The sequence below is a fragment of the Pleurodeles waltl genome, chromosome 5 (genome assembly GCF_031143425.1).
Source record: "Pleurodeles waltl isolate 20211129_DDA chromosome 5, aPleWal1.hap1.20221129, whole genome shotgun sequence".
Lineage (NCBI taxonomy): Eukaryota > Metazoa > Chordata > Amphibia > Caudata > Salamandridae > Pleurodeles > Pleurodeles waltl.
In genome coordinates this window covers 263427066-263450516 of record NC_090444.1, presented here as the reverse complement: position 1 = coordinate 263450516, position 23451 = coordinate 263427066, and the positions used below count along the sequence as shown (strand labels likewise).

The 23451-nt window shown below is 45.8% G+C and overlaps 1 protein-coding gene across 1 annotated transcript in view; it reads right to left on the bottom strand.

Moving 5' to 3' along the window:
• The window catches only part of ABCG8 (ATP binding cassette subfamily G member 8), a 238405-nt gene extending 215050 nt beyond the window's left edge, over positions 1 to 23355 (bottom strand). The window contains exon 1 of the mRNA XM_069233997.1: positions 23089 to 23355. Within this exon, the coding sequence (XP_069090098.1) occupies positions 23089 to 23166 (78 nt within the window). The 5' untranslated portion in view covers positions 23167 to 23355. The remainder of the gene's footprint in view (positions 1 to 23088) is intronic.
• Between the last annotated feature and the right edge of the window lie 96 nt (positions 23356 to 23451).

Sequence of the window (23451 nt, the reverse complement as noted above, 5' to 3'; positions counted from 1 at the left end):
AGAGTGAGACCACCTAATCCATAAAGGGAACTCCCTCACACACCTAACTGCCACTTTCTTGTCTGTGAAGGCGATCGCCTAACTGGCGTACTCTTAGCCTAAATAGGCCATAAGAGGCCTGTCCTTGCCATCCCCCACACACCTTGTGTGCTAGTTGACTGGACATGTACCCAGGCCTATGGGGAGCTAAAATCAGCCAAAAGTATTAGCCCAGGGACCCAGCGGTAATTTAGTCCCTCCGTTTAAAGTACAGTGAGGCCGTGAAGATAAGGAACAATGCTCTCCAGGAGGAGGTCCGGGCACGACTGGCTCTAGCTGCAGAAGTAAATGATAATAAGTTGGTTTGGGAGACAGACAAGGCACCTTTCTTAACAAATGAGACAGCCCCTGAGCTTTGTACCTTTATACCCTGTACTGCGTGGGTGGCCCACTTCTCTGAAATGTTTAAACATAAAAACAGAGAATATGGTTTAGCTCGGGGTGAAGAGATGAGTACGTGGAATTCTCTTCCCCTGAACATTTCTATTGAGGAGGTACTTTTAGCTCTCTGAGATAGTGCTGGTCGCAGGGTCCCTGGACTGGACGGCGTGCCAGTAGAAGTATTTAAATCGGCTGTTAATTTTGGGAGAGTTATCCTTATAAGGGTTTTTAGTATAGCAGCTGTTGGTGAGATTCTATCTTCTTTCGTCTCCTCTATAATTGTACCTATTTATAAAAAGGGGATAAATCGTATCCCGAAAACTATCGCCCAACTATACTCTTGGACTCTTCTTCGAAGGTGCTAAGAAGAATTCTGCTAAAAAGGTTGGAGGAGTGGGCACAAGAATATTCGATTTTATTCCCACCCTCATAGGGCTTTAGAAAAGGCCTTGGTACCATTGAACAATTTGTAAACGTGGACTTACCGATTGTGAAGTACACAGAGCCAAACCAGGGGCCTTGTATCTTTGTTTTGTAGATCTTAGCAGCTCCTTTGATCTTGTTGATCACACTATTATCTGATTCATGTTCTCTAATCTTGGTAGCCCAAGGGAAATTATTGGTTGTTTGGCTCGTCTTTATCTAAAGTTATCATGGAAAGTCCGTTTTGCCCCTGGGTAAGTGTACACACCCCTTTAAAGTAGGGAGGAGCATTCGACAAGGTTGTGTCCCAGCCCCCTATTATTCTCATTATTCATTAACGGGGTGGATATTTTTTTCAGTCACTTCAGGTTGACACTCCTAATGTTTAAGGAGGCTCGACACCTGTGTTGTTATATGCTGATGATGCCGTCCTGCTTTCTAGGACCTCATTAGGCTTACAGAAATTGATGAGTGCGTTTGAGGAGTTTTTGACCTTCAAGGGAATGGTGATTAACAAATCAAAATCCTTTACAACGACCTGTAGGCGTAAATTAAAGAAGTGTGGAACCTTTTTTAATCACAAAACCCTGATTATGAATGTAAATTCTTTCTGCTATTTGGGGGTCATATTTACATGCAAGGGGTCCTGGACACACAAGATTTCAACTGTTAAAGCCAACATGTGTAGAAATTCACATGAGATTTTTAGATTTTCAAATAAACTAGGTAGTCGCCCAATCAGAGAGATGGTGGAACTATAAATGGCAAGAGTTGTGGCCGTTGCTGCTTACGGGCTGGACTTTGGGGTCACATTGTAAGCACATCATTGCAAGCGGAGGGAAATAGCTTTTTAAAATGCTTACTCTGCCTACCCACCTCAGCATCAACCTGGATTATAAATCAGGAGGTAGGACTACAGTTTTTGGAGGATGTGCTCCTGGTAAGACCTTTGCTATTATGGTTGAATATTTGGGCAAAGTAGGAAACTCATTTCACTAAATTGATTATACAAGATTGTTTAAAATTGGACAATGCTCTAAGAGTCCATTGGTTAGCTTATATTGATTTTTTCTTTAAATCATTTGTTCAAACCATCAGTATGGTAGGACTCCTTACAAGAGTTATCTCTTATAAGAAACTATTAAAGAATCCTTTCTGCAAAATACAATAGAACGAAGAAGGGGTGTAGAAATTATTAAATCATCAGTTGTTTTTATGTCTCTTACCCCCAATGATGGTTGTAAAGGCTATCTATCTTGTGTAACCAATATAGAGCATTGTTTTGTCTTGACAAGACTTAGACTTGGCATTGTGCATCATTTAGTGCCATTTCCTAAGAAAAAGTCCTGTCCCCCAGATAGGACTCAATGCCTGTGTGATGGTTTTAGTAAACAAAGCACATTGCACCATATGTTGTTTTGTATATTTAATCTGTATTATAGGTGCTTTTATCTTAAACCTCACCTTGTCGCTCAGAATATCAGATCTCACCAAGCTGCTCTGAAAGTTTAACTTGCCCTAAATGATCCTTTCTTGTGTCACAATGTTGCACTTTATATTTAAAGGTCATCTACGTGAGGAGAAGTATTATTTGTTAGTTGGTCTCCATGCTTAACATTTTATGTGGAGCATATGGTCATGATGAGTTATTCTGTTAAGACTATTTTAAATTCTACTCTTATGAATGTTTTAGCTTCTCAATGCTTTGAATGATTTTAATGTTTTATGTACTTTGATGGCTATTATAAATAAGCTGAATAAAGTTTATGACTCGAAACGACTGACTACTTTAATCAGGCTGCCTATTTTACTGGCTTCTTGAACTGTGTGATAGTGACCCTATTAAAGATATTCCCGTTGCCTCTAACTCCTGACTCCTACTGTCCCATGTCACTACTTTGCCTTAGATGGTTATCTTACTCTTGTGTAACACTTTTGAAGTTCGAAGTTGCCTTAGAGAAACAGAATTCAGAGAGAGCATCACCTGTTACAGGTATTCTTTTTATTTCTGTGGGTAGATTTCAGGGAAAAGGGAGTAGTATTCAAGTGTGGTGGTTAATTATCATTTTTCTTGTGTCTTTCTAGCTCCAAAGGCGTTGCTGTCATCTGTTTTCCTACCCCTATAGGGGGGACCTATCACTCTCAGCATGTTAATATGTCAACTAGAGGTCCACCTCTAGGATAGGAAGGCACTCCTTTCCTGCCCTCCTAGGGTTTCAGCAGTCTAGTATGGCAGAATCTGACAGAAACTTCCTCAAGGTAATGGAATACTACGTGCATAAACCCATTTATTTACACAGGGTTCCCCTTCAGAGTTAGGACCTTATTGCACAATAGCAGACAGTGCGCACTCCAAGGGTGCTGGCTAAGGGGCCTCTGCACTTCCCACAACATGGTTGTGGGCAGTGCAGGGGCCCCCCATGTATCCCCTAGCACTGGCTTTCCACCAACCTTTTCATGGCAGGAACTCCTCCATGAAAAAGCTGGTGGAAAGGGAAGTCATGATCAGCAGGGCGCTGGCGAACTCTGCACGACCGTGGCTGACCATGACTTTGAATGCCACCAACCCGTCGGGATCCCTGATCCTGCCGGAGGAGGTCTTCTGGTGGTCTGATCACCAGCATCATAATCTGGCCACCACAAGCTTGGTGGACCGTGGACCGCCAAACTCATAATAAGTCCCTTAGTCGCTTTATTGGTTGAAGAAGTCTTCCAGTTGGTCAATACTGAAGGCTGTAGCCTGACAAGGCTCCACAACATGTGACAATTTCATTGCAAACTCCAAATGAAGCTCCAAATAAAGTATTTTTCTTTGTGACAAAAAGAAATGAGCAGGCTGAAACTTCATATGTTGCCCATTTATTTATATAAGCTTTGCCCGGAGACATTCATTTTTTGAGATAGGTGTATAGAGTGTATTATTTTGCTAGCACCAGGACACACTTCTGTAAATCTGTGTTCTGTAAAATGAATAAATAAATTAATGTACTTTCCACGCCACTTGTGCAACTTCCTGCTTCAACTTACCATGGCCTTACTAGAAAGTTAAACATTCCAATTGGGCAATAGCAAAGTAAAGCATGTTTTAGAGGAAAAGAACACGTGCAGTGACACTCTTTAACAATGTCATAGAACTCACAGTCCTAAAGCTAGCAAAACCAAACAGAAGAAAAAGTGAGGAGCACTTCAAAGTGATGTCCTGTCTTACATATTCCCTCAAGCAGCAGAAGAAAAAACAATGTGCTATTTTTTGAGAATTTTCAAAAAGGTTTCTGAATGGAGAAATCAACACAATAGTGCATTGTTGCTCCATTGTCCATGCAATATCTACAAGGAGAATATGTTTGATTACCTGATACTATATCATGTGAAGTTGTGCCCTGATGTTCTGCAGAGTAGAATACGCATTGGTCAATTTTGTTTTCATCTCTAAACAAGTTGAAGTTTCAAGTTTATTTTATTTATGGTACAGAACTCCAAAGGAGATCCACATAAACCTCAGTACAAAAATACAAAGTTCCAAAGGCCTAAAAACACATATTCATCATACTCCACCAGAATCTATAAAAACAGTGTGCAAATCAAAATGCAATAAAAATTATATAGTTGATACAGTTTTAAAAAAAGCACTTTAAAAAGTTACAAATTCTATAACAGAACATCTTATTTGGGGGGATAAAGTGACTGAAGTACTTCTGGCACAGTAAGTAAAGATAATTGAAGGCATATGGGTCTCAGCCATTTTCTTTGATACAGCAGCAAAGCCAGGCACACAACCGGGACATGGTTCCGATCTTGGATGCAGTTTTGACAGAAATTACAGACAGCTGAGGAACCATGCCATCTGGCCCACAAGACATTAAGTGGAAGCAACCCCTGTTGCAGCAAAAACCAGAAGCATCTTACCCACTGCTGCAGATTCCAGGTGAGGTAAAGTTGCATTTTCTTTTTTACCAAAGAGTCTATTAAAGGCTGGCAGCCCCTTCTTTGTAAGCAGACCTCCTTGTCTAAACGGAAGCTTAAAGAACAGGTAGGCTTTTAATTGCAGCAGTAAAATTACCTAATTGTAACAGATCAGCGGCATATGTGAGATTTCTTCCTATCTTATACTTTGCCTTGTTACCAGCCAGAATTTCATTCTTTAAAAGAGACCTTAAGGTATCGCCATCTCTCCTCGCTAGGCTGGCTACCGAACATGCCATTCCCACCAATCTTTATGCAAATGAATTCTCAAACCCATTTCCAGTCTTGGAGCTGCCACGGGGCTAGCTAAATTAATAGAGGATAGGACATGTCCTATCATCTTATCCAGAAACCCCCACTTAAAAACTTCGATCTGCTCCGATCCATAAAGCAGAGAGACTTAGATTTTTGCTTGAAACACCTCTAGAGGATGTTTAAAGTGTATCCTGGCAGTCACCCTATAAAGAGCACCCAAGCCATTGGCTTGAGACTGAGCCCTGCTTGTGTTGTTATCTATAGCAGCCTTATCACTGAGGTTCCCACATGCTATCTTCCCTACAAAGGCATATGATTTCACCATTTCTATCTTTTGTGTTCCCAGGGACCATGAGAAATTGCCATATTTAGGTTTTTTCTTCCCATGGAAGCACATGATCTTACTTTTAGAAATATTTATCTTTAAACAGTGGGCCTCTGTAGACAGCTATTTAACCCTTTCAGGGTGACATCAAAACTTATTATGTCGTTCTCATAAAGAAGGCAGACTAGTGGACTCCCCCCATTATTGGGGCAAAGCAATCACTCTGAACAAGATGGCTGGGAAGATCAGAAATACATGGAGAAAAGAGTAACGGGGCTAACAAACACCCGTTGTTTTAACCTGTTTGGAGTAGGAATTTGATAGGAAAGGCCTCTATTGCCCCCTAAAAGCACACTGCACCAAGCAGAAGAGTGGAGGGAGATGACCAATTATAATAAAATACCTGGCATGCCCAATCTGGTGAGCTTTCTGCACAGCAGCACTCAGTCCACTTTATCAAACACTGTGGGGAAATCTATGTAAGCCACTTAGGTCACCCCACCTTTCACGGAGACATATTTTTCATTAATCACCGGAAGGGCCGATATGCTATCAATAGTTCTGTGCATCTGCCTAAACCCAGTGTGCTCCAGTGGAATCATTTTGTTTTCCTCCACCCATTCGCTGATCTGGATCAGCAGACATTTTGCAAATACTTCGCCCACCGCATCTAAAAGGGCGATCTGATAATCCCCAGGATAATTTCGATCTCCCTTCCTAAATAATGGAACAATAATACTCCCCTTTCAGGTTGAGGGAACTTTCCTGGTTTCATAACAACATCTGAAAACGTGGTACAATATTTTACTCCAGTTGGGTGTATCTTGTATTAGTACCCGAAATGGGAATTTCGTCTGGCCCCATTGCGGCTGAGCTACGCATTCCTCTAATGACCACCTCAATCTCCTTCTTAGATGGGGACTCGTATGGACATATATCCCCTCCTACTACAGGCTGCTCACCCTCTATCCAATCAGCATAAAAACCTGAAATGTAGGCAATCCAGCCCACTTCAGTGATGATCGTTAGCAGAGATATAACTCTTGAGCCACATCCCTCAGCGACTTGCACCCACAATCACCTTGACTTACACTTTACTGCTGCTTCTCTTATATTAACCCAGAATCTATCAGCGGCTTCCCTCTTTATACGAGCCTTCCGGCGCCTCTTTCTCCTTTTCAGTAGGGACACTGTAGTATTTCTTATCGTGGAATATACCCTATATTGTTTTCGAACAAGGGCACTGGTCTCCCTATTCAGTAGGAGTAGTGGGCGGGGGATCGTGTTAAACTCGCCCTGTAAGGAAATGCCTCCTTGGCATGGTTGCCCCCTGACTTTTTGCCTTTGCTGATGCTATGTTTACAATTGAAAGTGTGCTGAGGCCTGCTAACCAGGCCCCAGCACCAGTGTTCTTTCCCTAACCTGTACTTTTGTATCCACAATTGGCAGACCCTGGCATCCAGATAAGTCCCTTGTAACTGGTACTTCTAGTACCAAGGGCCCTGATGCCAAGGAAGGTCTCTAAGGGCTGCAGCATGTCTTATGCCACCCTGGAGACCTCTCACTCAGCACAGACACACTGCTTGCCAGCTTGTGTGTGCTAGTGAGGACAAAACGAGTAAGTCGACATGGCACTCCCCTCAGGGTGCCATGCCAGCCTCTCACTGCCTATGCAGTATAGGTAAGCCACCCCTCTAGCAGGCCTTACAGCCCTAAGGCAGGGTGCACTATACCATAGGTGAGGGTACCAGTGCATGAGCATGGTACCCCTACAGTGTCTAAACAAAACCTTAGACATTGTAAGTGCAGGGTAGCCATAAGAGTATATGGTCTGGGAGTCTGTCAAACACGAACTCCCCAGCACCATAATGGCTACACTGAAAACTGGGAAGTTTGGTATCAAACTTCTCAGCACAATAAATGCACACTGATGCCAGTGTACATTTTATTGTAAAATACACCACAGAGGGCACCTTAGAGGTGCCCCCTGAAACTTAACCGACTGTCTGTGTAGGCTGACTAGTTCCAGCAGCCTGCCACACCAGAGACATGTTGCTGGCCCCATGGGGAGAGTGCCTTTGTCACTCTGAGGCCAGTAACAAAGCCTGCACTGGGTGGAGATGCTAACACCTCCCCCAGGCAGGAGCTGTAACACCTGGCGGTGAGCCTCAAAGGCTCACCCCTTTGTCACAGCCCAGCAGGGCACTCCAACTTAGTGGAGTTGCCCGCCCCCTCCGGCCACGGCCCCCACTTTTGGCGGCAAGGCTGGAGGGAACAAAGAAAGCAACAAGGAGGAGTCACTGGCCAGTCAGGACAGCCCCTAAGGTGTCCTGAGCTGAGGTGACTCTGACTTTTAGAAATCCTCCATCTTGCAGATGGAGGATTCCCCCAATAGGGTTAGGATTGTGACCCCCTCCCCTTGGGAGGAGGCACAAAGAGGGTGTACCCACCCTCAGGGCTAGTAGCCATTGGCTACTAACCCCCCAGACCTAAACACGCCCTTAAATTTAGTATTTAAGGGCTACCCTGAACCCTAGAAAATTAGATTCCTGCAACTACAAGAAGAAGGACTGCCCAGCTGAAAACCCCTGCAGCGGAAGACCAGAAGACGACAACTGCCTTGGCTCCAGAAACTCACCGGCCTGTCTCCTGCCTTCCAAAGATCCTGCTCCAGCGACGCCTTCCGAAGGGACCAGCGACCTCGACATCCTCTGAGGACTGCCCCTGCTTCGAAAAGACAAGAAACTCCAGAGGACAGCGGACCTGCTCCAAGAAAGGCTGCAACTTTGTTTCCAGCAGCTTTAAAGAACCCTGCAAGCTCCCCGCAAGAAGCGTGAGACTTGCAACACTGCACCCGGCGACCCCGACTCGGCTGGTGGAGACCCGACACCTCAGGAGGGACCCCAGGACTACTCTGATACTGTGAGTACCAAAACCTGTCCCCCCTGAGCCCCCCACAGCGCCGCCTGCAGAGGGAATCCCGAGGCTTCCCCTGACCGCGACTCTTTGAATCCAAAGTCCCGACGCCTGGGAGAGACCCTGCACCCGCAGCCCCCAGGACCTGAAGGACCGGACTTTCACTGGAGAAGTGACCCCCAGGAGTCCCTCTCCCTTGCCCAAGTGGAGGTTTCCCCGAGGAACCCCCCCCTTGCCTGCCTGCAGCGCTGAAGAGATCCCGAGATCTCTCATAGACTAACATTGCGAACCCGACGCTTGTTTCTACACTGCACCCGGCCGCCCCCGCGCTGCTGAGGGTGAAATTTCTGTGTGGGCTTGTGTCCCCCCCGGTGCCCTACAAAACCCCCCTGGTCTGCCCTCCGAAGACGCGGGCACTTACCTGCAAGCAGACCGGAACCGGGGCACCCCCTTCTCTCCATTCTAGCCTATGTGTTTTGGGCACCACTTTGAACTCTGCACCTGACCGGCCCTGAGCTGCTGGTGTGGTGACTTTGGGGTTGCTCTGAACCCCCAACGGTGGGCTACCTTGGACCAAGAACTAAGCCCTGTAAGTGTCTTACTTACCTGGTTAACCTAACAAATACTTACCTCCCCTAGGAACTGTGAAAATTGCACTGTGTCCACTTTTAAAACAGCTATTTGTGAATAACTTGAAAAGTATACATGCAATTTTGATGATTTGAAGTTCCTAAAGTACTTACCTGCAATACCTTTCGAATGAGATATTACATGTAGAATTTGAACCTGTGGTTCTTAAAATAAACTAAGAAAAGATATTTTTCTATATAAAAACCTATTGGCTGGATTTGTCTCTGAGTGTGTGTACCTCATTTATTGTCTATGTGTATGTACAACAAATGCTTAACACTACTCCTTGGATAAGCCTACTGCTCGACCACACTACCACAAAATAGAGCATTAGTATTATCTATTTTTACCACTATTTTACCTCTAAGGGGAACCCTTGGACTCTGTGCATGCTATTCCTTACTTTGAAATAGCACATACAGAGCCAACTTCCTACATTGGTGGATCAGCGGTGGGGTACAAGACTTTGCATTTGCTGGACTACTCAGCCAATACCTGATCACACGACAAATTCCAAAATTGTCATTAGAAATTGATTTTTGCAATTTGAAAAGTTTTCTAAATTCTTAAAAGACCTGCTAGGGCCTTGTGTTAGATCCTGTTTAGCATTTCTTTTAGAGTTTAAAAGTTTGTAAAAGTTTGAATTAGATTCTAGAACCAGTTGTAGATTCTTAAAAAAGTATTCCAACTTTTAGAAGCAAAATGTCTAGCACAGATGTGACTGTGGTGGAACTCGACACCACACCTTACCTCCATCTTAAGATGAGGGAGCTAAGGTCACTCTGTAAAATAAAGAAAATAACAATGGGCCCCAAACCTACCAAAATACAGCTCCAGGAGCTTTTGGCAGAGTTTGAAAAGGCCAACCCCTCTGAGGGTGGCAACTCAGAGGAAGAGGATAGTGACTTGGAGGAAAATTCCCCCCTACCAGTCCTATCTAGGGAGAACAGGGTCCCTCAAACCCTGACTCCAAAAATAATAGTCAGAGATGCTGGTTCCCTCACAGGAGAGACCAACACCTCTGAAATCACTGAGGATAACTCCAGTGAAGAGGACATCCAATTAGCCAGGATGGCCAAAAGATTGGCTTTGGAAAGACAGATCCTAGCCATAGAGAGGGAAAGACAAGAGATGGGCCTAGGACCCATCAATGGTGGCAGCAACATAAATAGGGTCAGAGATTCTCCTGACATGTTGAAAATCCCTAAAGGGATTGTAACTAAATATGAAGATGGTGATGACATCACCAAATGGTTCACAGCTTTTGAGAGGGCTTGTGTAACCAGAAAAGTGAACAGATCTCACTGGGGTGCTCTCCTTTGGGAAATGTTCACAGGAAAGTGTAGGGATAGACTCCTCACACTCTCTGGACAAGATGCAGAATCTTATGACCTCATGAAGGGTACCCTGATTGAGGGCTTTGGATTCTCCACTGAGGAGTATAGGATTAGATTCAGGGGGGCTCAAAAATCCTCGAGCCAGACCTGGGTTGACTTTGTAGACTACTCAGTGAAAACACTAGATGGTTGGATTCAAGGCAGTGGTGTAAGTAATTATGATGGGCTGTACAATTTATTTGTGAAAGAACACCTGTTAAGTAATTGTTTCAATGATAAACTGCATCAGCATCTGGTAGACCTAGGACCAATTTCTCCCCAAGAATTGGGAAAGAAGGCGGACCATTGGGTCAAGACAAGGGTGTCCAAGACTTCAACAGGGGGTGACCAAAAGAAAGGGGTCACAAAGACTCCCCAGGGGAAGGGTGATGAGACAACCAAAACTAAAAATAGTAAAGAGTCTTCTACAGGCCCCCAAAAACCTGCACAGGAGGGTGGGCCCAGAGCCTCTTCACAAAACAATGGGTACAAGGGTAAAAACTTTGATCCCAAAAAGGCCTGGTGTCATAGCTGTAAACAGCATGGACACCAAACTGGAGACAAGGCCTGTCCCAAGAAAGGTTCCACTCCAAACTCCCATCCAGGTAACACTGGTATGGCTAGTCTCCAAGTGGGATCAACAGTGTGCCCAGAGCAAATCAGGGTCCACACTGAAGCTACTCTAGTTTCTGAGGGTGGGGTGGATTTAGCCACACTAGCTGTCTGGCCGCCTAACATGCAAAAATACAGACAGCAACTCTTAATTAATGGGACTAGAATAGAGGGCCTGAGGGATACAGGTGCCAGTGTCACCATGGTGACAGAGAAACTGGTTTCCCCTGGCCAATACCTGACTGGAAAAACTTACACAGTCACCAACGCTGACAATCAGAGAAAAGTACATCCCATGGCAATGGTTACTTTAGAATGGGGAGGGGTCAATGGCCTGAAACAGGTGGTGGTCTCCTCAAATATCCCAGTGGACTGTCTGCTTGGAAATGACCTGGAGTCCTCAGCATGGGCTGAGGTAGAACTAAAAACCCATGCAGCAATGCTGGGTATCCCTGAACTGGTGTGTGTGAAAACAAGAGCACAGTGCAAGGCACAGGGTGAACAAGTAGAGCTGGAGTCTGGAAGAATGGCCCAGCCTACCAAGAGGAAAGGAAAGTCAGTTGGGAAACCAACTGCAACACAGCAAAAGAAAGGGAACCTCTCTTCTCAGGAAGAAGTTCTGCCCTCTGAGGGAACTGAGCCTTTGGAGCTTGAACCTTATCAGGTTGAGCTCTTAGGCCCAGGGGGACCCTCAAGGGAGGAGCTGTGTAAGGGACAAGAAACCTGTCCCTCTCTTGAAGGCCTTAGGCAGCAAGCTGCTGAAGAGTCCAAAGGCAAGAAAAATGGAACGCATAGGGTCTATTGGGAAGATGGACTCCTGTACACTGAGGCCAGAGACCCCAAACCTGGTGCCACTAGGAGAGTGGTAGTGCCTCAGCTGTTCAGGAAGTTCATCCTAACATTGGCCCATGACATTCCCCTTGCTGGACATTTGGGACAAACCAAGACGTGGGAGAGGTTAGTCAACCACTTCTACTGGCCCAATATGTCCAACATGGTTAAGGAGTTTTGCCTCTCCTGCCCCACCTGTCAAGCCAGTGGTAAGACAGGTGGGCATCCAAAGGCCCTCCTCATTCCACTTCCAGTGGTGGGGGTGCCCTTTGAAAGAGTGGGTGTGGACATAGTTGGTCCACTAGAACCTCCCACAGCCTCAGGAAATATGTATATCCTGGTAGTAGTGGATCATGCTACCAGGTATCCTGAAGCTATTCCCCTTAGGTCGACTACTGCCCCTGCAGTAGCCAAGGCCCTCATTGGTATCTTTACCAGAGTGGGTTTCCCTAAGGAGGTGGTGTCTGACAGAGGTACCAACTTCATGTCAGCATACCTAAAGCACATGTGGAATGAGTGTGGGGTGACTTATAAATTCACTACACCATACCATCCACAAACTAATGGCTTAGTTGAGAGATTCAACAAGACATTAAAAGGCATGATCATGGGGCTCCCAGAAAAACTCAAAAGGAGATGGGATGTCCTCTTGCCATGTCTGCTTTTCGCTTACAGAGAGGTGCCACAGAAGGGAGTAGGATTCTCACCCTTTGAACTTCTGTTTGGTCATCCTGTAAGGGGACCACTTGCCCTTGTTAAAGAAGGCTGGGAGAGACCTCTCCATGAGCCTAAACAGGACATAGTGGACTATGTACTTGGCCTTCGCTCTAGAATGGCAGAGTACATGGAAAAGGCAACCAAAAACCTTGAGGCCAGCCAACAGCTCCAGAAGTTTTGGTATGACCAAAAGGCTGCACTGGTTGAGTTCCAACCAGGGCAGAAAGTCTGGGTTCTGGAGCCTGTGGCTCCCAGGGCACTCCAGGACAAATGGAGTGGCCCTTACCCAGTGCTAGAAAGGAAGAGTCAGGTCACCTACCTGGTGGACCTGGGCACAAGCAGGAGCCCCAAGAGGGTGATCCATGTGAACCGCCTTAAGCTCTTCCATGACAGGGCTGATGTGAATCTGTTGATGGTAACAGATGAGGATCAGGAGGCAGAGAGTGAACCTCTCCCTGATCTTCTGTCATCAGACCCAAAAGATGGCATAGTAGATGGAGTGATCTACTCAGACACCCTCTCTGGCCAACAGCAAGCTGATTGTAGGAGAGTCCTACAACAGTTTCCTGAACTCTTCTCCTTAAACCCTGGTCAGACCCACCTGTGTACCCATGATGTGGACACAGGAGACAGCATGCCTGTCAAAAACAAAATCTTTAGACAGTCTGACCATGTTAAGGAAAGCATCAAGGTGGAAGTCCACAAGATGCTGGAATTGGGAGTAATTGAGCGCTCTGACAGCCCCTGGGCTAGCCCAGTGGTCTTAGTCCCCAAACCTCACACCAAAGATGGAAAGAAAGAGATGAGGTTTTGTGTGGACTACAGAGGGCTCAATTCTGTCACCAAGACAGATGCTCATCCAATTCCAAGAGCTGATGAGCTCATAGATAAATTAGGTGCTGCCAAATTCTTAAGTACCTTTGACTTGACAGCAGGGTACTGGCAAATAAAAATGGCACCTGGAGCAAAAGAGAAAACAGCATTCTCCACACCTGATGGGCATTATCAGTTTACTGTTATGCCCTTTGGTTTAAAGAATGCCCCTGCCACCTTCCAAAGGTTGGTGAATCAAGTCCTTGCTGGTTTGGAGTCCTTTAGCACAGCTTATCTTGATGATATTGCTGTCTTTAGCTCCACCTGGCAGGATCACCTGGTCCACCTGAAGAAGGTTTTGAAGGCTCTGCAATCTGCAGGCCTCTCTATCAAGGCATCCAAATGCCAGATAGGGCAGGGAACTGTGGTTTACTTGGGCCACCTTGTAGGTGGAGGCCAAGTTCAGCCACTCCAACCCAAGATCCAGACTATTCTGGACTGGGTAGCTCCAAAAACCCAGACTCAAGTCAGGGCATTCCTTGGCTTGACTGGGTACTACAGGAGGTTTGTGAAGGGATATGGATCCATTGTGACAGCCCTCACTGAACTCACCTCCAAGAAAATGCCCAAGAAAGTGAACTGGACTGTAGAATGCCAACAGGCCTTTGACACCCTGAAACAGGCAATGTGCTCAGCACCAGTTCTAAAAGCTCCAGATTATTCTAAGCAGTTCATTGTGCAGACTGATGCCTCTGAACATGGGATAGGGGCAGTTTTGTCCCAAACAAATGATGATGGCCTTGACCAGCCTGTTGCTTTCATTAGCAGGAGGTTACTCCCCAGGGAGCAGCGTTGGAGTGCCATTGAGAGGGAGGCCTTTGCTGTGGTTTGGTCCCTGAAGAAGCTGAGACCATACCTCTTTGGGACTCACTTCCTAGTTCAAACTGACCACAGACCTCTCAAATGGCTGATGCAAATGAAAGGTGAAAATCCTAAACTGTTGAGGTGGTCCATCTCCCTACAGGGAATGGACTTTATAGTGGAACACAGACCTGGGACTGCCCATGCCAATGCAGATGGCCTTTCCAGGTTCTTCCACTTAGAAAATGAAGACTCTCTTGGGAAAGGTTAGTCTCATCCTCTTTCGTTTGGGGGGGGGTTGTGTAAGGAAATGCCTCCTTGGTTGCATGGTTGCCCCCTGACTTTTTGCCTTTGCTGATGCTATGTTTACAATTGAAAGTGTGCTGAGGCCTGCTAACCAGGCCCCAGCACCAGTGTTCTTTCCCTAACCTGTACTTTTGTATCCACAATTGGCAGACCCTGGCATCCAGATAAGTCCCTTGTAACTGGTACTTCTAGTACCAAGGGCCCTGATGCCAAGGAAGGTCTCTAAGGGCTGCAGCATGTCTTATGCCACCCTGGAGACCTCTCACTCAGCACAGACACACTGCTTGCCAGCTTGTGTGTGCTAGTGAGGACAAAACGAGTAAGTCGACATGGCACTCCCCTCAGGGTGCCATGCCAGCCTCTCACTGCCTATGCAGTATAGGTAAGCCACCCCTCTAGCAGGCCTTACAGCCCTAAGGCAGGGTGCACTATACCATAGGTGAGGGTACCAGTGCATGAGCATGGTACCCCTACAGTGTCTAAACAAAACCTTAGACATTGTAAGTGCAGGGTAGCCATAAGAGTATATGGTCTGGGAGTCTGTCAAACACGAACTCCCCAGCACCATAATGGCTACACTGAAAACTGGGAAGTTTGGTATCAAACTTCTCAGCACAATAAATGCACACTGATGCCAGTGTACATTTTATTGTAAAATACACCACAGAGGGCACCTTAGAGGTGCCCCCTGAAACTTAACCGACTGTCTGTGTAGGCTGACTAGTTCCAGCAGCCTGCCACACCAGAGACATGTTGCTGGCCCCATGGGGAGAGTGCCTTTGTCACTCTGAGGCCAGTAACAAAGCCTGCACTGGGTGGAGATGCTAACACCTCCCCCAGGCAGGAGCTGTAACACCTGGCGGTGAGCCTCAAAGGCTCACCCCTTTGTCACAGCCCAGCAGGGCACTCCAACTTAGTGGAGTTGCCCGCCCCCTCCGGCCACGGCCCCCACTTTTGGCGGCAAGGCTGGAGGGAACAAAGAAAGCAACAAGGAGGAGTCACTGGCCAGTCAGGACAGCCCCTAAGGTGTCCTGAGCTGAGGTGACTCTGACTTTTAGAAATCCTCCATCTTGCAGATGGAGGATTCCCCCAATAGGGTTAGGATTGTGACCCCCTCCCCTTGGGAGGAGGCACAAAGAGGGTGTACCCACCCTCAGGGCTAGTAGCCATTGGCTACTAACCCCCCAGACCTAAACACGCCCTTAAATTTAGTATTTAAGGGCTACCCTGAACCCTAGAAAATTAGATTCCTGCAACTACAAGAAGAAGGACTGCCCAGCTGAAAACCCCTGCAGCGGAAGACCAGAAGACGACAACTGCCTTGGCTCCAGAAACTCACCGGCCTGTCTCCTGCCTTCCAAAGATCCTGCTCCAGCGACGCCTTCCGAAGGGACCAGCGACCTCGACATCCTCTGAGGACTGCCCCTGCTTCGAAAAGACAAGAAACTCCCGAGGACAGCGGACCTGCTCCAAGAAAGGCTGCAACTTTGTTTCCAGCAGCTTTAAAGAACCCTGCAAGCTCCCCGCAAGAAGCGTGAGACTTGCAACACTGCACCCGGCGACCCCGACTCGGCTGGTGGAGACCCGACACCTCAGGAGGGACCCCAGGACTACTCTGATACTGTGAGTACCAAAACCTGTCCCCCCTGAGCCCCCCACAGCGCCGCCTGCAGAGGGAATCCCGAGGCTTCCCCTGACCGCGAGCGACTCTTTGAATCCAAAGTCCCGACGCCTGGGAGAGACCCTGCACCCGCAGCCCCCAGGACCTGAAGGACCGGACTTTCACTGGAGAAGTGACCCCCAGGAGTCCCTCTCCCTTGCCCAAGTGGAGGTTTCCCCGAGGAACCCCCCCCTTGCCTGCCTGCAGCGCTGAAGAGATCCCGAGATCTCTCATAGACTAACATTGCGAACCCGACGCTTGTTTCTACACTGCACCCGGCCGCCCCCGCGCTGCTGAGGGTGAAATTTCTGTGTGGGCTTGTGTCCCCCCCGGTGCCCTACAAAACCCCCCTGGTCTGCCCTCCGAAGACGCGGGCACTTACCTGCAAGCAGACCGGAACCGGGGCACCCCCTTCTCTCCATTCTAGCCTATGTGTTTTGGGCACCACTTTGAACTCTGCACCTGACCGGCCCTGAGCTGCTGGTGTGGTGACTTTGGGGTTGCTCTGAACCCCCAACGGTGGGCTACCTTGGACCAAGAACTAAGCCCTGTAAGTGTCTTACTTACCTGGTTAACCTAACAAATACTTACCTCCCCTAGGAACTGTGAAAATTGCACTGTGTCCACTTTTAAAACAGCTATTTGTGAATAACTTGAAAAGTATACATGCAATTTTGATGATTTGAAGTTCCTAAAGTACTTACCTGCAATACCTTTCGAATGAGATATTACATGTAGAATTTGAACCTGTGGTTCTTAAAATAAACTAAGAAAAGATATTTTTCTATATAAAAACCTATTGGCTGGATTTGTCTCTGAGTGTGTGTACCTCATTTATTGTCTATGTGTATGTACAACAAATGCTTAACACTACTCCTTGGATAAGCCTACTGCTCGACCACACTACCACAAAATAGAGCATTAGTATTATCTATTTTTACCACTATTTTACCTCTAAGGGGAACCCTTGGACTCTGTGCATGCTATTCCTTACTTTGAAATAGCACATACAGAGCCAACTTCCTACACGCCCACAATGAATTCCTGAATGAATGAACCCACAAACAATTGCTGCATAAACACGGTAAATTTTCCTTATTCGTCTCCCACCCAGACTTCAAGGTGGCCAAGAGTGGCTTCTAATTTACTTTTCAGCCTCCCAGTCATCCTATGGTCCCACTGTGCCCTTCCAGTTTTTATTTATCGAATGTAGATTTGGACCCTTCAAAAACCCAAGGACTGGAGGGAGACACTTTCAAATTGAGGGGAAAGGACAACAGGATATGATCACTAAGGGGAGTCTCTAATAATTTTAAGTCACCCAGCAAAAAGAATGCTGTGCAGCCTATCACCCCCTAGTTCAATGTTGCCACTCCTCCTGGGGATTTGTACTGGGCTGGGGAGTCCGATGGAAATCTCCCATTAACCATAATGCAATCTCTGATTTTCATAGGCTCCTAGACTACACAGCAATTTAACATTCGTCTAATAAGGCACTAGCTAACAGTGGAAAGTGCTGCACATTCTATGGTGCACTTCAGCACCTCTTCAGGGTTAGGAAGTGCTGAACAAATGCAACTGCCCTACAAGATTATGACCGAAGAAGAACTTTTGTTATAAAATAGCCTGCCCTGTTGACTTTGCCAATGCTCGTTTTAAAATCGTACTTTGAAGGAGGGAGGGAGTGCACTTTGTAAAGCGCAATAACGGACCTAACCAGCTCTCGATGCTGTACAGACGACTTAGTAGAGAAAGGGAGGACAGAAAGGCAAGTGGCAGAGAAACACTTGTTCCTGAAGGCACCGGTGTTTTTAAAGCATCAATTCATTCGTATCAAGTTACAATAACCCTTTTCACGCACCTACTAAATTGCTTGTTTAACTATATATTGTTTAGCTGAAGTGGTTATGTTCAGTATATGATTGGAAACGATTGTGTACCAATTCACAAGCAGATTCAGATTAAATTGTTGACTTGCATCTGCCTCATCTCTTTCAAATCTTCCTGGGAAATGAAAACGGAATGGGAAGACACTGGCAATTTAAGTTCCACTTTACGTTACATGACTGCTTTTATACTAGAGTCCTTTGTATGTAAAGCGTGCCTATAATGTACATTGTGGTCAAGATGGATTTTTTTTTTCCTTTACGAGCACAAATCTTTGTGTTTCCTTCTTGCACGCGTGGCGGCCACAGACTGAAGGCGTCTGTGCACAAGCAGGCACCGCCGAGCAGACCTCTTGGACTGGCCCAGGCTTGATCTTTAACTCAATGTGCTGGGGCAAGAACATCGTTGTATTTAACAAGTTGCATTGTTGCCTGCATTTTCACGTGTACACTGGCTGGTACATTTAATACAAATAATAAGCTGAAAACGCTTGTTTTACAGAAATACAGCAGGTGAATCGAAATAAGTGATTAATGTTATGACATCAAGTTACTTTTAACACGTTAGTAATAAGGGAAGGTTTAACAATAACCTTCTATTACATATAAGTACAATTCAGTCTAGGTAAAGTCCACAGCTCTAGAAGTCCTTTGTACATTTATCCAAGTCTTATTTCTCATAGAATTCAGAAGACCAGGGAATAATTAATCTTGTTCCATAAAACGTAACCCCAGGAACGTATTTAGATAGTACCGTTTGGTTGCAGTTTTCAATTCAGATAAATTAGGTGAAACGTGTTTGTAATATAATTATGTAAGGGCTAAAGTACCCCCTGCCATACATTATAAGGATACCGTAAGTCATTTCAGAGTTCCATAACCATACTGAGGATCGAGGCCGACTTCCTTTATAAGGTTATGGAACTCTGAGGTGACTTCCAATATCCTTATTATGTACGCCAGGGGGTTCTTTATCCCATATAATGCATGGTACCACCATCATCTTTCCCATAAACCACTTATAACCTTGGGGTGTAGCTCTGTCATTTAAACGAGTGAGCATGTTTGCAAACATGAAGAATATAAATAAAACCTCTATTGCAAAATTAAACACATCAAAAACCTATCAGATATGTGTGGCAACAGATATTAGAAACAGTTCAATACTAGTCCGTTTTTTTTTTTTAAAGAATAAAAGCTGCATTAACTCGGAATGTATAGAAACATGCAGAAAGGTTCTGGCTTTTCTCTAAGGAGTGCAAAAAATAAACATATTCTCTCTGCTTTTCATTGTAAGCTATTACAATAGAGCAAAAGAAAGAAAAGCAAATGAATTTTTTCTTTGCTTTAAACAGCTGCTTCTATTATGCTTGGTGACCTGACCTACATTTCACCTCAGCTGCTGGCTCTGTCAGCAGGCATTGTGATGTCAGAACTTGACTATAATAACTTATAATAGTGGAAATATGATGTCTATTCTTTATAACCGGTGACTGGGTGTGTCACAATTCACTGATTATAAAGACATCAGAGACTGCTATTTATACAGGGATTACAGATTCCCATGTACTATATAAATCTTTCTCATCCCAAAGGGCAATATTAATCACAACAAAAAGTAGGGTTAAGCACCATACAGGATTGGACTGGGAAAGAAAATAGGTCAGGCACCAAAATAAAAGTGGCCCCCACTTGTGAATTAGATAGCTGAAAAAGTTGCCCACGTTTGCAAATTGGGGCAGTTTTTAATTTATAAAGACATGGTGTATAAGTGTTTTGCAAATTGTGGAAGACTGCATGGATTGTGCTTGCTGCGGTCAAAGTTTGTTCTAATATTAGGAAAATAAGCACTAAAAAGTAGGGCAACAGACCATAAAGCAATCCCAAAAATAGCCAAAAGAAAGTCACATACACTGACCTGTCAGACCAGCCATTCAGGTACTGCCCGATTACCCTATAGGCCAGTCCAACCATGGCATCATGTCATACACTAACCCTAAAGGTCAGAATAAAAAGTTCATTGTGTGAACCAAACATTAAAAAGTAATTGTAATCAATGGACCCTGCAGTGCTGTTTCACAGTCAGCAGTTCTGGCAGTAATGCCACATGTTCTCCTTAGTGTTTACTTTTTCAACAACGTTGTGATTTTTTGGCTAGTTTTTGTCGTGCAACATATTAATCTTGTATATTGCTCAATGTGAAGTGAGTCCTCTCTAGGTGTTCGTGTGAGTTCAGGTTGTGTGTGGGTGTTTACATTGGCCACAATTCTGAAGTTCAGAGAAAAAGAAATGCAAGTATCTCAGGCTGCAGCCGATGTCCTCGGGGAGAGGGGTGTGGGAATCAAAATCTGTAGTTGACATCAGCTGTGTAGAGTCTCCTGACACAAGCTGGAAAACCACAGTGTTCAGAGGTTTCCAGCTCATCTTGTGTTCACATGTGATAATGGTCCTTCGCCGGGAATCATGCGAAGGGAGCCAATATTCTGTGAGAGATGTGAGACAGACGTCATACTATATTTCTGTCTGATCTGGGTTTAGGTTTGTACTCGGACGCCCTTACCAGTACTGATGGGTTTCAGGTTTGCAGCTTTTTTTGTCAGAGTTCCCCCCACGCACCACCCCACAGCACTTAATGAGAACACTGTCTCTAACGTTTCCACACAATAATGCTATATCAAAAAATAGTGAAACAGAAGCATACGAATGGCCAGATTTATTAACGGTTTTGAGTCACCCATGTGTCATGCAATGGGATACATGGTGACGCAAAACCTAGAATGAAATTTACCAAGCCACGCAGGGCCATCTTGTGTGGCCCTGCGTGGCTTGCTAAATTTGGAGTCATGCAAGCCAGAGTAAGTCACTGCCTTGCTTCACTCCCTGTGGTGTATTCTGCAGCACAGATAGGAAGAGGGAAAAGCCTGAAAAGTTTGTTTTTGTGCAGGAAAATGTCCCTTCCTGCATGAAAATAATCTTGCCTGCAATGCAGGCAGTCAAAAGTGCGCCAGAGCATGGAGAGAGACGGAATGTGCCATATCTTGATCGGTATGGCACATTCCGGCCCTCTACCTTTCATGCAGCACATCAAGGTGTCTTCCTGTGGCGTGCAAAAAAAATGATACATATGGCCTGTATTATTTTAGAACGTGACTATTTCTAGAAGAGATGCATGCTCCAACCATTGATTAAGGTGAACTAAAGTATTATCAGTAGCCTTCCCCTAAAAACTGCAGAGCCCCTAAAGAGGACAGAAAAGTCAAAATTGTAGTTTTGTCCATCCCTGCACAAGTCACGAAAGAAACCCATTGCCTTCCTTTGCCATCTATTGGCCACATTTATACTAGTAATAACACTACACAAACTAATGTAGGAAACCTAATTAAATGTGAAGTTCCAAATTCAGCTTCTCTGATCGCAAGACAGCTAGAAATATGCCCAAATGACTGGCATGATTCTAGGACAGCGAAATTCATCTGCCAGGCCAGATCATTGTTGATTTGTTGAACAATCACTCTAAGGGAAGGAGAGCAAACAGGTCCATCTCGGAGAACATTCTTAAACCCATTGCAATCTGCACCCCGATTGGTACCAATGTAACACTAATAGAATTAACAATCATGCCAGTACCTCATGACATTAGATGTAACACAGTGTTAACACTGTCCAACATAGTGCACACTGGAATACAGCAAATGAGGTCTTGGAATTTAGGTGAAAGTATCTAATATGACCTAAACATTGGGGGAAAAGTGGTTACTACATTTAAAAAGTAGTGATAAACTATATTTAAAAAAAAAATGGGTGTTGGGCAAGCACTCTAGCTTCTAATGTTCTGTATTTGTCATCAGATCCACTAAATTTAACACGTGTTATGTGCAGTAATATTTAGTGTTTTCTATAATGACTAGCAGTGGCAGCTGATTTGGGCATGGGACACTTCGATGTCCCCACATTACTACAGGTGCTTTGTTCACTGAATGTCAAACCATGAAAGCAAAAATATAAGCTCCTGTAACTTCTTGAGAAGCTTTGCATATCTGTGCTCTGGGACTACCAACGTCTGCAACAAGTGAATTTATAACTTACCTCTCCCCCATAGAGTGAACATTTAAGACATAGGCCCACATTAGGACCTTATCGGCAAATGCCGCCTACCACCATGGCAACAGCAGCCAACATACCATTGCCATGGCTACCGACCGTCCATGCCATTATGACCATAGCCGGAATGCCGCCAGAAGGCTGGGGAAATTCCGGCGACGGTCATGGTGGCGGACGGCGGTAAGGTGGTGCTGCTGCCAGCAGCAGCACCATGCCAGAAGGGCGTCGCCAGCCACATTATGATACATAATGCGGCCTGGCGGTGTTCCGCTGGCGGACGCTGCTGCTGACAGCAGCAATGCGTCCCGTCTCCTGCGGGAGGACCCCATGCAAGCAGGTAAGTGGGTGCTCCGACAGGGGAGGGGGCGGGGGGGTGTTGTGTGTGGGGGTGTGTGTGACTGTGTTTGTATGCGTGCATGCAAGTGTTACGTGTGTGTAATGCGTCTGTGCATGAATGGGTGTGAGTGTGCGTGTATGTTGTGTTGTGTGATTGCGTGTGTGCCTGGATGTATGTTAGAGAGTGTTGCTGTGTATGTATGAATGTATGCATGCATGGGTGAATGTGAGTATGCGTGTATGTATGTGTGTTTATCCGGAGGCGGGTCAGTAGGCGGAGGCGGGAGGGTGGGGGAGGACTCTGGGAGGGGGGCACGGGAGACCCCTATCAGTGCCAGAGAATGAATTCCCTGGCACTGATTATGCCTACTGCCATGGTTTTCATGGTGGTAAAAAAAACACAAAAACCTTGGCTGTATGCGGGGTCATGGTACCGCCTGCGGTACAGTGACAGCCACCGGGCTGGAGATCTATATCTCCAGCCCGGCGGCTGTTACCACCGTGGCGGTTGGTGTGGTACATTGGCGGCATAATAGCACTGACTGCCGGGTCGTAATGACCCCCATAATTTCTAAATATAGCAAAAACAACAGCCGCACACACGTGTACACTCACATCCACACTCGCACCATGCACACAGACGGACTTTTTACTCACCGACGGATCGGCCTCCGGTAAACATGGTCCCCGATTTCTGAGCTCGCTTTCACACGGCATTTTAAAGTTTTCAGTCATTCTTTCTGCCTTTGCTCGGTTCCCCCCTTGTTATCCAAAAGACTGCCGGAGTTTGCTATTCTCAGATGAGCTTGGTTTGTGGGTCAACCACAAGTCTTGGCGTGGGATGTCTGAGCCTCGAGTAGAGTGCTCTAGCCTACCCCTCCAAGCCCAGCATTGTGGGCAGTAGAAGCCAGATGCCGCCTCCGTGAAGCACAGCCCCACAAGTACCTTGCACGCGGTAGTCATTCGGACCGGATTTATTGTGCGTCCGAGTCTAAAGGTTTATCAGATAACTGGGAGACA